Source organism: Meriones unguiculatus, chromosome 17 (assembly GCF_030254825.1).
Source record: "Meriones unguiculatus strain TT.TT164.6M chromosome 17, Bangor_MerUng_6.1, whole genome shotgun sequence".
Taxonomy (NCBI): domain Eukaryota; kingdom Metazoa; phylum Chordata; class Mammalia; order Rodentia; family Muridae; genus Meriones; species Meriones unguiculatus.
In genome coordinates this window covers 45,077,724-45,092,181 of record NC_083364.1, presented here as the reverse complement: position 1 = coordinate 45,092,181, position 14,458 = coordinate 45,077,724, and the positions used below count along the sequence as shown (strand labels likewise).

Sequence of the window (14,458 nt, the reverse complement as noted above, 5' to 3'; positions counted from 1 at the left end):
GCATCTTAGTGAGATCTTCATTTCTAATGCCCAGGCTTTGGGAGAAAGAGATAACTGAAATTAACTTATCAGGCATCCCGCTAGCCATCAGGGACACACAGTATCTGGCCAAACTGGGTGGAATTTGTTCTTCAGGCCAATTAGTTAAATAGCAGAGGATGAAATATAATCTTGGGGCTATTCTCCTCTGACAAACACTGCACTAAGATAAAAAAAAATCCAGCTAAAGTAGATACGGATTGTTGCTTTCCCCAAAGTAATATAACCTTGGTGTCCACAGAATCTAAGCCAGTGGCTATCAGAAACTCAAGTGGTAACTCATCATGTTTTTGTTTGTTGTTTGTTTGTTTGTTTGTTTTTTGTTTTGTTTTTAATTCCACAGTCTGAGTAAAAGACAGAGGCTATTGTGAAATGTATTATTGGTTATATTTAGAGTCAGATGGGTTGATTTATCAAATTCAAAGGCCAACTCTTGCCCTTGGAAGTGTCCAGTGTATAAATGTGCATCCCTGACCAGAAGAGCATCTGCTTGGTATGCCATGAGCTTTCACTAATGAAATCTATAGAGCTCACTGCGAGTGGAGGTGTGCCCTGAGCACGTGACATCTACTGCTCCGGTACTCACAGTTCACAGTGACCTTGACTTGTTTGACATCCGCCGAGGAGACCTCGTTGGCAGCTTTGCACTCATATTTGCCTGACTGCTCCCTGGTGATGCCCAGGATCTCCAGATATTCTTCTTCTCCTTCAAATTCTCTTCCTGCAAAACAGACAATAGTATGATTTTTGAAATAAATCTAAAATGTGCAGCAGATTGCTTACATTTATATAAAAAAAGAAAAAACCCACAATAAATCAACATGGCTCCTCATTAGTTTGACAGCATGCTTTGTGTGAGGTCAGATTCTACAGATGCCAAGACACCATTTCTTCTGAACGTGATTAAGTGGGAAGTGTTCTGAGGAAAAATAGTGGGCGCACTGGGAAAATGGGAGCTGGAGGAGGAAGAAGGCAAACAATGTTATGATGCCAGGTTAAATCTCCAGAAACAATGCTTACTCGGTCCTTTGGGGACTCAAGGGCCCACACAATGCTTTCAACATTGTCCTGATAACAAGAAGACAAGGGGCCAGGATACTCAAACATTCATATCTGTCAGACATTAGTCAAGTGTTTGGAACAAGGTAGGGGTAGGAGTGAGTATGAAGCACCAGGGAAATGCATGATGCCCTGTCATCACCGTGACGACTAGTTACCCTTCTGCCCCAACACAGCTATTAGGAAGAGAGCGGCGGCTCCCTGTGAGAAATGCTGTTCATCTGATTATGTGGATCTTACTGTCCACAACAGTCATGTGCTGGAATTGGAAAGCTGGCTCAGAAGTCGAAAGAGCTTGCTAGGCTTCCCTAGGCCTCAGGTTCAGTTACCAGCATCCCAGGTAGCTCACAGCCACCTGTGACTCCAGTTCCAAGGAACCTGAGGCCTTAGTCTGGCTTTTACAGGCCCTTATAAGTGTGTGGCTCATCCATTCACACACACACACACACACACACACACACACACACACACACACCACAAACACACACGAAAAAAATAGATCTAAATCTCTGAAAATAAACCCTGTGCTGATCCTTGTGGTGCTTTCTTTGTTTGCTCTTACTATCCAGGCTTTCAAGCCATGGATGTGCATGAGAATATGCAGCCAATGGTAGGTTTGACTGTGTCACCAAGTCTAAAGGTAGGGAAGATTGCACCCATGGAATTAGGGACAGGGAGGCTCCATTTTGGAACAACCTGCAAAATTAGATGTTGTGTTTTTTTTCCCCCAAAATCAAAACTAGATAGGAAGTCTTTCAAATGTCTCTCATGGTACCTAACTGATTAAATGAACTTTTTTTTTTAAAGTAGGAAGAGATATTAAGAGGGGAAAGAGAAGCTGGACAATGAGGTTGGACAGCAGGAAGGACTTAGCTAGAGCTTAGAAAGAAAGGTCTGTGAACTTTAACTTTAATTAAATTCTATGTCCCTCACCTGCCCCAATTCTCAACTCCATTTTCCATTGGGTTAGCACAGGACAGCTGGGAAAGGTGTAGACATGGTCCTGCCCCCGTGATAGAATCTCAAATCTTGTCATGCTACACTAAATGGTACCAATTAGTGGCTCTGCTCAAATGCCACAAGCTGTTTCTTTCCGGAAAATCCCCTAATGGCCAAATCAACATAACATCCAACCAGCAAGAACACGAATTCATTGTCTTGATATGTCAACCAAGCCTGTTAACTAGACTCCCAGCAGAACACAGGACCCTTTGATAACATTCTATCACACCACTGTGGGACACACTAGAAGCTTCTTGTACCTGCCAGCAGTCACAATGACTGGCTTTGAGACAGCTAATCCAAACAAGGAATGGACAATAATAATACAAAATTATTTGGCTTGGACGTAGTGTTTACTGAATAGCATGTGTTTGTACTGAACGTGCTGAGCAGTTGCTTTGAGATATATCTCAGGATATTATTTCCAAAGGGTTAAATGTGGCCTATGCCTTTTTCTTCCCCACCTTCAAGCATGATTTTATACTCCAGATGTAGGAAGTAGGATATGTAGAAAGTTTGAAGGGTCACTTCTTTGGGGATAAGAATAATGACAGATTATTAGTAAGAAGTGGTAAGATTTTTTGACTTGCCCACTTCCACACCCACAAACCTTATTCTTAAGTAAGTACAGAATTTTCAGGAGGAGAAAGAGTGGGTACAGGCTTGAGGATGGTTGAAATGCTGCATTCTTTTCAATTCCCACAACATATCTAGAAACGCCGCGGCAGGGGGCGGGGAGAGGAAGAAGGGTCCTGGATCCCCTTTCTCATTTTACTTTCTTAAAAAAAAATAGCCTGTTGTGGGAAAAAGAAAGATGCTTTAGGCAGTATTTGCTCAGCCTTTACTGGTTTGGGAAGAAAATAAAGCCATGTTTACTGGCTTTGCGATTTTCGATTTTTATATACCATTGCACATGTTAATTAATCTCATCCCTTCTCTCCCTCAACTAGCCAATAAAGTAGGACCCCAGTAGATAAACTTTCAGTCTCCTGTCTGTTGGAAGAACTTCCTCAACTACCTGAGAAGGAAAGGGGGATTTTAAAACACATGAGGAAAGATCCTTTCTCCTTCACCCATGATAGCCTCCTCTATGATAGTGCTAACTCTATGTCCAGAATACAGCACCCGGCTAGAGTCGAGTTAGAGTGGAGACGTTCTGACAGGATGAAGTACATGAGTTTCCCTCAACCATCCAGCCTGATAATCATTTACCACATTGAAAAAGACCTCTGTATGACCCTGGTTATTCTTCCTTTCTCCTTCTTCTGGATCCTCTAGTTGAAACTCAGGCATTTCTGGCATTTTTGTTATACTCTGCTTAAGCCCACAAGAGGCTTACCTGTAAGGCAGTATGTCTGCTACTTCACTTGAGACTTTCTCATTAGTTCAGAGTAATGGCTTAGGAAGGACAAGGTCTTCTGTTGCTAAGAATCCAATGTTTCAGGTTGTAAGCCTCTTGGGTTGTTTCATACTCATAGCATCCCCCATGAACTTGCATGAGATTGGAAATATATTAGGAAATTGGTAAATGTTTACTCAGGTAGCTTGCTACAGGTTTACTATTTGGCCCCACCACAATTTGAAGCCAAAACTTAATTTACAACGTAATGCAAATTGGAAATATAAAGCTTTGGAGAGATGATAAGAGCATGAGAATAGGCCTCTCATGAGGACACAATAGAAAAAAATAGCTTTCTATGAACCAGTAAATGAGTCCTCACCAGGCAATATATATGCAGACACTTTGATCTTGAACTTCCCAACCTCTAGAACTGTGAGAAATAAGTTCTGTTGTTCATAAGCCACCTATAGTTTTTCATTATAGCAGTCCTGATGGGCTGGGACACAGCTGAACAGAATTAAGCAACCCAAGCAGATACTAGAGGCAGTTACAACACCCCATATAGCTTAAGAGAATGGAGCCACGTACGGAAGCCATCATAAAAATCCATTCCTCTTTAATGATCCTAATAGAGTACTAGTTTGCTGGGGAAGATCGTATTCTGCTGTTAAAGGCTGGCCCCGGGGCATTGCTTGAGATGTCCCAAGGATGTAAATGCTGCTTGGAGTCATTGCTTCAGCCACCAGCTGAGCCCCTGCAGACACAGGTCTGACAAGATGCTTTTCCCTTTGTCTCAGCTGCAATTCTTCCTTTTAAACTATGCAGTAAACCACAAGAATTGTGAACCAAAAAAATACTCAAGTGCACTTTTATATTCCTGTGCTATTTCTCTTCTTCTTTTTCTTCTTCATATTATTATTGTTTATAATTTATTCCCTTTGTATTCCAGTTATAGCCCCCTCCCTCATCTTTTCCAGGTCCCACCTTCCCTCACTCTAGCTCCTCTATCCCTCTTCCCTAGCCCACTGATAGGGGGAGTCCTCCTCCCCTATTGTCTGACCCAAGCCTATCAGGTTCCATCAGGAATCTGCAGCACATATACTGAAATTGGAATGATACAGAGACAATTAGCATGGTCCCTCAGCAAGGATGACACACAAATTCTTGCTTTTTCTCTTAGTCAATGTGTATCTTCCCATGAAGGCATGGCTTTCTCAGTTACGCTATGTAGCTGCTGTCCACTCAAGGATTCCATTACCATATCTTGTCCTTTCAAAAACTTCTTAAGACAGAAAGTGACCCATAGCCTGATATTTAAGTTGTCTGGAGAACTTGCCTAACGACTACAATTTAGAACTTTCTCTGATTCCAATCTGTTTGTTATTTTGCTTAAAATGCAAATTTTAGTATTTTTGTACTTTAAACATCTCAACCATTTTGCTCACTCTGGTGAGTGTTATGTTTATTCTGCTGTCTGCTGTTTAGTTTAAATTACCCTTTGCTTAGTGTAATTCTGTGTCTTCTGGCAATAATTCAGCTAGAGATCAAATCACTTTTTGTCTTCTTCAGTGTTCGTACCTTTCACACTCTTGCACCCAATTATTATGCTCCCCTTTAGTCTCTGTTTATTCAAGTCTCTGTTTATCCATTCCTTTAATATGTCTTCATGAGTCAGAAAGAGTAACCCAGAGCTAATGGCAAGAAGGAACCATTCTCTTTGGCATTTTCCAGTGTAGAGGCAATGCAGCTAGAAATAGCACATATTAGAGGGTACCAGGTGTTGTGCTTAGGACAATATCTGCTTTGGTGAAATTGAGTTTACAAAGTCAACTAGTCCTTGTAAGCAAACAGTCATTTGCAACTAAGTACACTTCTATGAAGCTTTTTACCCTCTTTCCTTCTTTCTTCACCCATTTCCTTTCTTCCTCCCTTTCTTCCTCTCATATTCGCGTGCGCACGCACAAACACACACTGAGACACTGAGACACAGGCACACACACACACTACTATGAAAATTCACTAGCCCTCTAATATTTACTCAGCAAACACAGTGGGCTATTTTTAATTATTTTCCCTAGGAAAAGACAACTTCTCTTCTGTTTGACATAAAACAATATATTTTAAAGGCCTTCTACCTTATTACTCATTATGAGATGTGTAATTCTTTTGCACTATTTGAAATTCAACAAGTACAACAGCTCATGAAACTTGATAATTTTGAGTGTTTGTGGACTTAATTCAGAGGACACTTGTCTGTTTAGAAATATACAAATCATTTCTTTCTGAGCTCCATGACAAGTCTTAAAGCAACTTAGCAGATCTATCTTTCCTTAAGGAAAAAATGTGTTTGAAATGGCATTCCCTTTACCCACCTAAATTTGAATATTTACATATAAGTGGTTGTAAACACATTAGCTAAAAACTCAAACACGTACAGAGTTTAATGAAAAGCAAAGAACTGAAATCTATTTTGTAGGGTATGTGTGTATTTTATGAGTCTTGTGTTTGGTGATGAGAACAAAGACAGCAGTGGCTGGCTATGAACTTACACACACAAAAGGAGAAAAGTATCACAAATCAGTGATGCCATTTGAAGTTTTCTGGGTGAACTTCAAATGCCATAACAAGCACCCGTCCAAGTATCTGTTCTTACAGTTCCTTTTGTGTTTTCCCTTCTCTTATTTTTAATTCCTGAGGACACACTTGCTTATGCATTTCCATTTTGGCTCTTTCTCTACATTCTACACAGCACACTCCACCCAAAAATGTTAAGAAAAGGAAGAGTGAAAGGACACATAAATTGACAGGATACTTGCATTGGGTTTTGCTTCTATCTCTAGCGTGTGTGTTTCTCTCTGGGCCCTTTCAAGTTTTTGTTCCTCAACTTCATATTCCACCTGAGAGACCCTTTGGTACTTGACAATGTTGCTATGCTAATGTGGAGACCACTTCCCATCCACACTTCTCTACTTGGAGAGGGGGTGCTGAGTGACTGAAGGAAGCAGCAATCGGGAGGGAATAAGGAACATGGTGATGGGTTGAAGGGAAACCAGCAACCAGGTGGACCGGATATTTTAGAGATGATTCGGATTCCGAGGAAGTGTTAGACAAACAGAAAGAAGAAGGGAAAGCTCTCTGAAGAAGTGTTTGCTGATTAAGATGTTTGGATTGTGTGGACAGGAAGGAGTGGGTTACTCTGAGAGAGCAATGTTCCTTATTTGAATAGCAAAGAGCAGGGTGTGGAGCATGCAAAACGGCATCATGCCTTCTGCAGCCCCCTGCAAGGACAAAGCCAGGGGAGAGTCACAATTGGCTTTGCCTCAGCGAATGAGCTTGGGCCAAATAAGAACACTCCAGCATTGTTTTCTCTGGCACCCAAAGAGATCAAATTCATTCCTAAGTGCATCTTTGCTTTCACACACAATATCAGTTAGCTGACATTGTTTAAGCTCAGCGTCCCAGCTGGGCCCACCATCCACACATCCTTTCCAGCCTCTGGTCTTGAATTTTTTTTTTTTTTTTTTTACCTTGTGCACACTAGTATACTGACATTGGTGCTTGCTATTAGAATAAAATCAAGACCATCTATATTTAGCTCTCTATAGGATATTTGAAAATTGCTGTGGTTATACTGTATACTCCACATTGTGCTTTATACAATGCAGGATATTGCCTGATGGACCTGCCAGGGCCCAGCCAAATGTTGGACCTTACTGAAAGTTCATGAAATAGTACAAACTTGAGGCATGAGTTTAAGGCAGGGAGGTCCAGAAGGCCTTACACAAAGGCTGCACACCTGGCATATGAGAACACCCTGTTAGCAAAGAGAAGAACCTCAAGCTAAGGCTGGAACTGAGATGCAATGGTCTAGATGCAGAGACATTCTAGAGAGTCTGAGGGTGGCCTAGAATTATAACACTGAAAAGCAGGCCCCTAGATGGAGATTTCATATGCTAGTGAGGAATGAGGATGTATGGCCTTCGTAGAGCACTTGTCTGGCATTCTTAAAGTCCTGGATTCAGTCTCCAGCACAGCCGCAAAGAAAAAAGAAATACTGATATTTTGAGACTGGAGAGATGGTCCAGTAGCTTAGGGCACTTGTTGCTTTTGCAGAGGACCTGAGTTCAGCTACTAGCATCCGCGCTGGACACGTCACAACCACTTGTAATTCCAGCTTCGGGTAATCCAACACCCTTCACATGCCTTTGGGGGCATCTATGTGTAAATACAAGCACACCTACAGACCCACACATTTCAAAATAAAACAAATTTTAAAACGAAGATGCTAATGAGACATAAGCATGCATGAAGCTGTATGTGGAACTACATATGACAGACAGGGTACGTGCAAGAAAGCCAGAGCTATCACCCCAAGGCCCATGTTACATGATACAGAGTGCTGTCCTTGTGCAGTGGGCACTGAAGAACTGCCACCCCTTTTTCTGCTCAGCTCTTCTTCCTCCTCTGGAAGTGTATTCTTCCCTAAAAAGCCCCTGCCCCCCACATTACATGCTACTCTTCATTTTTCACTGTCCAATTCTTTATTTTGGACCCAGATATCAGAATGGTTATTGAATGAAATGCTGCTTAATACTTGCTTAAGAATGTGCTAATATATTGAGCTGTAATGGTCAATATATTATGTATATTGGTCAAGATGTATCATATCAAGTCATGGTGTCTTTAGCATTATTTTAAGATCTAGAACACAGGCTTAGAGGGGTGTAGGAAGCTGCCTAAGTTCATAATGCAAGAGAGAGCTGATGTTTCATCCAGATCTGTGAAGTTCTGAAGCTCATGATCAAAATTAAGCATAGCTATTCTTTATTTTGTCGTTTTATATTGCTGAGGAAAGCTAGAGTTTGCTTGGTTCATAGCTTTCTGAATCTCGTGAATTTTCTCCTCCAGTGCATAAAATAAGAGGGCGAGTACAGGGACTAGGGAGTCTGCAAAGCAATGGAATTTTGTTACGTATGCTCAGCCTTCATCTGTACACTTCAGTTAACCTCTTTACCGGGAGAATCAAACAAAGCAATAACTGTGAAAAATGGGATTTGAAAATTTGGCCTTGCTCATCTATTTTTAGAAGTTCCTCCATTAGTATTACAAACCACTGGCACATGAAAATGCCAACACCAACCAAGCAAAGGAGCAGTGGGAGCCTCAAGCAATGAGCTTACCACGGGCAAGAAGGAGATTCCAGGGGAAATGAGCTTTCTGGAAGTCAACAGACAAAGGCAAGAGAGTCAGCAGGCAAACTAGAAAGGAAATGGCCTGAAATGCAGATCCTCAGGTAAGAGAAAGAAGGGCCTGGATGAGACGACACTCACACTCACAGGTATGAAGGACAGCATGGATTCTGATTTGCTTAATTTGAACATCCTCCTGATAATTTAATCCTTCTGCACCTATTGGGTCTCTTCTTTCTTTCCTGATCTCTTCTTCCTTCCCCTTCTTCTTTCTTTCTTTCTTTCTTTCTTTCTTTCTTTCTTTCTTTCTTTCTTTCTTTCTTTCTTTCTTTTTTCATTCACCTTCTTTCCTTCCTCCTTTTTCCTTCTATCCCTTTGTTCTTTCTTCCTTCCCTTCTTCCCCTCTTTTTCCTTCCTTTTTTCTCTTCCTTCCCTCCTTCCTTCCCTTCCTTCCTTCCCTCCCTCCCTCCCTCCCTCCCTCCCTCCCTCCCTCCCTCCTTCCTTCCTTCCTTCCTTCCTTCCTTCCTTCCTTCCTCTTTCCTTTATTTTTTTTTATCCCAGAGAATCATGGTTTATGAGTATAGAATCTCAAAACCTCATGAAAACTCCATTTATCTGAAAAGCTTTGCCTATCAACATCACTTTTTTGGTCTTTTTGTGCATGTGTAGGTGTGTTTGGGTATATATGTGTGTGCACACTTGCATACTTGTTCTTGTGGAGGCCCGAGGTTGACATCAGCTACCCTCAGGCAGGGTCTTTAATTTGAACCCAGAACTGGCTTATTTGTTTAGTCAAGCCATCCCATTGATGCTCTGCCCACCCTCTGAGTGCTAGGATTTCAGGCTAGCCACCAGCCCACCTCACATTTAAGTGGGTGCTGGAGATCTGAACTGTAGTTGTCATACTTGCAGGCAACCTCCACAGGTCCCTAACTCCATTTATTTTTACTGTTAGTTTTTTGGCACCCTGATAAACCTGTCTGTGATGTATATGAAAGTGAAGGACTGTTTCTTCAAAGACATCAAAAAAAGTCAGCATAATCATTATTGAGTTCATAGTGGCTGCTGATTGCAGTACCGTGGTGAGAAGAATGCTAAAGTAGAATCTAGGCCCAAAGAGAGAATTTGGAAATATCTCTTATGTGGGCATATATATCTGAAAATTTGGGACACATGCTTCAACTCTAATCTCCTGAAGTATTTACTGTAGCCTGCTTGGGTCTTTTCAAATGTGAGGAAATGTATTCTAACTACTTTTTGTTTGTTGTAAGCCAATAACTTCTTGAGCACTAACACAGTTGGCATCATATGGGAAATAAAGCCAGGATGCTTATGGTGTATTGGGATGCTCAATATCACTGATATGATTGGTATTGGTAGGCCTTGGGTCTTCTTGAGACATCTTGTGGAGTATTGTCCATGGGTGCTTGAAAATCTCAGGTTGCTGTGAGATTTTGGGTGAACATGGATTTGAATTCTTAGTCTCTAAAGCATGGAAACTGACACCAGTGGAAAAGGGGCTGCTTGGAATCTGTCTGATGGAGTCTGTCTGTGGTTTTATGTGGTTTGAGTAAGCCCTGCAGGGACCTGTGTGCTGAAAACTTGGTCTCCAGTGTGCAGACATTAGGTGGTGGAACCCATAAGAGATGTGGTCTAACAGAAGGTAACTGGGTCATTGGAACACTGTCCGTGGACAAAATTTCTTCTAGGATCCTGGGTAGTTTGTATGGTATATTTATCATAGAGCGAGCATGGCTCCCTCATCTCTTATCATGTAATCATCTCCCTTTTGTACATGTTTTCCCATCATGGTATATACTATAGCCTGATCTGATCAAGAGGCTTTGCAAGAGGCATTGAAGTGTTTTTTGGATTTTGTTCTCCAAAACACTGGAAAACATGACTGGTACAAACATTATATAGTAAAGCAATTTCACTCTCCAACTTCAGCTTCATCACCCAGAATGCAGGGCAGAAGAAGCAAATAGTTAAAGCTGAAGAAAAAGGAAAAAAAAAAATACTGTAGAAGAATCCTTTGGGAATAGAATAGAAGTAAGAATTCCTGCAGATCCTCATTGTTTGCAAGATTATTTGGTAATAGGGAGGGTGAGGCGAAGATTTGAAATGCTGGACAGAGGCAGCAAAGACCAGGATCTTTTACCATTGTCATCAAAACGGCAGGGGTAATACTCGACCTGTTATTAGCGATTCTGCCACGGCTGAGGATTAAATATCAAGAGAGATGAGAGCAGCAGTTGCTGTTTTCAAGAGTCACATAAATCAATTGGCATTTTGTAAGTGAGTGTGTTAAGCCCAGCAGGGCAGCTGCACTGTGGAAGCTCAGCTAGGTGGAGTCCTGCAGCTGCCCAAGAAGCCTTTGGAATGTAATTAGAGCAAAGCAAAACATGGCTGACATCTCTGGCCCTTCCATTTTTTTTTTCTTTGCAGGTCTGGATGCTGAAATGCCTCATTTGGGTTCACCCCTAAATTCCATGTCCTTCTCTGGGACAGACTCATTGCTGAGTGAGGTGTTCCATCCAGTTTAGAGAACTGTTGTTGCTTAACATCAATATGTAAGCGATGAAAAGTGGAAATGAAGGTGTTGAAGAGAGCAGGAAGGAAAATGGCTAAGCATGCACTAAAGCGATGTCTGTCGTGTTTCCAGTGAACGTAAAGAGGACAGCCTTTGGTAGCACTCAGGTGTCACTGTAACAATAAAGAGGGGTCTGGCACTTGGTGTCTTCATTTTATAGCAAAATGTATAAGCTGGGGCTTGTAGCTAGCAACATACATTTTGGGTTGCAGACATGTGCTTACTGCCACCCTTCAATCTCTAGCTGGGATTTTCAGCCTTTCTGTGGAGCAGATGGATGGATCACAGTCGGGGAGGGACCTCACTGAGGCTCATGATTACACCTCTAGGCCAAGTGGGAGCAAAGAGACGAGCTCCTGCCCGCTCTTAAAAGCAGTTGATCACCCGGGCTAGGCCAAGGCACTAAGGAAGGCTATGAGGCCATTGGTCCGAAGCCTAATAGGAAAACAGCAGCCATTTGTCTCCACTGCTATTTATGTTTCAAGTTCTGGACAGGCTGTCAGTGCAAGTGAGGGTCGCTAAATTTACTGCCTTTCATATTACTGCTTACAGTCTCATACTTGACAAGTCACTTCATTTAAAAAGCAGAGCGAGAGGATATTTCTTCTCCCTCCTTTTAAATAAAAACAAAGGGAGAGGAAAAAAAGGCCATCGGAGGTTTCGATGGTTGAAATGAAGAAAGTGCACAAGACGCTCTCAGCCTGACGCATGGAGATTGCAAGAAGGTGGCTGCCCTTACAAGCTTCTCTCTAATTAAATTGGAAGGGACGAAGGAGCCACATTGTCAGTCCTTCTTCTCTACGGACCTGCTGATGCAGGGGATTGAGTGAGATTCGTACTTAAAGGCCGTCATAGACAATGTGCTACAAACCAGGAACAAACTATACCTACCGTTTTGATATTCCACTCTAACCTATAATTTGCCTTCTGGGGCCTTTAAATTCTGGGGAATGTAACTATAAGCAGGAAGAAGAAATTAGCTACCTAGTGAATAAAGGAGGTGGCTAGAGATGGGCTACCTTGGAATGTTAAATAAGATTAACGGTCCAGAATAGAAGTCTTCAGAATAAAAAAAGCTTAAATAGTCAACCACAGATTTTAATGTTGTTTGTGGATGGAATATCAGTACAGATTCCTAGCATGAACAGTCATCAACAAATGTCTGCTTCTCCCGTGCACCTGCCAATAATTAAATCAGGAAGTATAGAAAAAGAGAAGGAATGAAAGAGGTGTCATCTCCAGCTCTCATGGAACTTGTGTTTTCATCTGGGTGCACGAAATCAAAGCGCTCAAGGAGACCCTGGCCTTCTTTCACACGAAATGAAAGGAAATGACCGCTGGTGTGGTTGCTCACGTCTGTCATCTCACCACCCCGGCGTCTGAGGCAGGAGGACCATGGCAGGTTTGTTTGAGGCCGGCTGTGCACGGTGAGCAGGATGGTGTGGGTTAAAGAGTGAGACCTGAAGTACGGCATGAAATAAAAAGTCGTAAGAAAAAAAAATCTTATTTTTTTTTTTTTTAACACAGGAAATGTAAAAGTTTCTCCATAGCATAAAACTGTCACCATGAAGTGTACAAGTGACTGGCTGAAAAACAAATTTGTGGCATATATGACCTAACAGGATCACACTAATACAGAGGTGAAATTTCCACACCGGAAGGGTGGACACCTGTGTCGTGGAGGCAATTCAACTGGACTGCTCTTAGGGGCCTTTTAGGGTCCTGAAAATGTCCTATGTCGCCACCTACATCCTATGACATCACTTGGGCCAGGTGCTTCAGGTATAACTGATCTGCCTCTCCCACCTGCTCTCTCTCTGCTATCCTCTCTTCTCTTGCACTCTCTCTGTCTCTGCTTCTCTCCTGCCCCCACCCCCCCCCTCTCTCTCTGTCTCACTTTCCCTCTCTCTCTCTACTTCCATCCAATAAATCTCTTTCATATCAGATCTGTTGTTTGTGGCATTTTAAAACATATTCTAACACTGGCTGTGTTGGCTGCAAAGAGATCTCCTGGTAATGTCCGGTCTGGTCACACCAAGACCCCTTATACTGAGCCACACTGCCCACCACAGACTTGTCTTCTGTTCCACCCATCACGATCTGCCGCTCAACCACACATGCCTGAGACCCGCACTTTCAACCTACAATCCCTCTAACCTGCTTCACCTTTCACGATTGCTTGCTTTGCGTGAGACTACACTGTTAGGTAAGAAGTTGTATGCCACCAGGCCTCACCCCCCACCCCCAGCCCCAGATGATTTTAAAATTGCCCTCCACTGTGGCCTCAGGCAGCTTTAAATCATGTGGCCACCTCAGGCTCCTCGGAGTTGGTTTTAAATTTTCCTATCGCACGCCCACTACATGCGCGCAAGCCCGGGAACAAAGGAGAAGGAGGAGGGTTTTTAAATTTTACAGACACGCACTCAGCCCTGGCAGGAAAGGACAGTTTCGAACTGCTGCTGGGCAGGAAGCGCCATGCCTCCAGCAAGTGCTTCTGGTCCCGCCCGCCATGCCGCTGTAGCTGTGCACAGCACATGGCCAACCTCCACTTTGATTTTGGGATAAAGAGGGTTGGAGCCATGGCTTCACTGCCATCTCCACCAAGGGCAATCGCATAGTCTCACGGCAATCTTAACTAAGGGCAATCAGGGGCAGCCACATGATTGCCAGCCATCTTGGTTATTAAAAAAAAAAAAAAAAAAAAAAAAAAAAAAAAAAAAAAAAGCATGATTTTGCCACTGCTGGCTGTTTTCTGTCCCACTGCTTTTGGAGCTGCAAAACTGCAGTCTCTTATAGGCCCTGAAAGAACCCTGCCCCCCTTCCCACCTCCACTCTAAAGCTCCCTGTCTCTATCCTTTCCCCAAGGATGATAGTCCCTCTATGAGAACTCAGCCTTTTTGCTGCAAAAGCCCTGGTATAAGGCATCGAGTTTTTGGGGGCTAACCTTGCTAACTGGTACAAGGCACCGAGTTTTTTTGGGTTAGCCTGGCTAAGCCCTTGACCTGCCTTGCTATTTGGTTGACGAACCAGTAGCTGCATGGTCCATTCCCATTTCCCCTTCCCATTCGCAGGAAAAGCTTCTTCATATTCTCTTCCCTTTGGGAAACCTCTGGCTTCTACACCTATATTCGCCCTCCTAGCAAATGTCTGATATGATCCACTAACACTCAGAGCGATCAATGAAATAAAAAGCAATTCCCTATTTCTCTTTTCTCAAACTCCTGTATGCTTCTC

At 42.6% G+C, this 14,458-nt stretch overlaps 1 protein-coding gene and 1 non-coding gene across 7 annotated transcripts in view; one reads left to right on the top strand and one right to left on the bottom strand.

The window, feature by feature from the left end:
* Positions 1-14,458, bottom strand: part of Lsamp (limbic system associated membrane protein) — a 2,252,234-nt gene that overhangs the window by 47,725 nt on the left and 2,190,051 nt on the right. For all 6 annotated transcript variants that reach the window (XM_060370403.1, XM_060370406.1, XM_060370407.1 and 3 more), the window contains one exon: positions 626-760. In XM_060370403.1, the coding sequence (XP_060226386.1) occupies positions 626-760 (135 nt within the window). The remainder of the gene's footprint in view (positions 1-625; positions 761-14,458) is intronic.
* On the top strand, positions 4,516-4,626 carry LOC132648904 (U6 spliceosomal RNA). Its single transcript, XR_009587286.1, has one exon. It is a non-coding gene; the product is annotated as a U6 spliceosomal RNA (small nuclear RNA).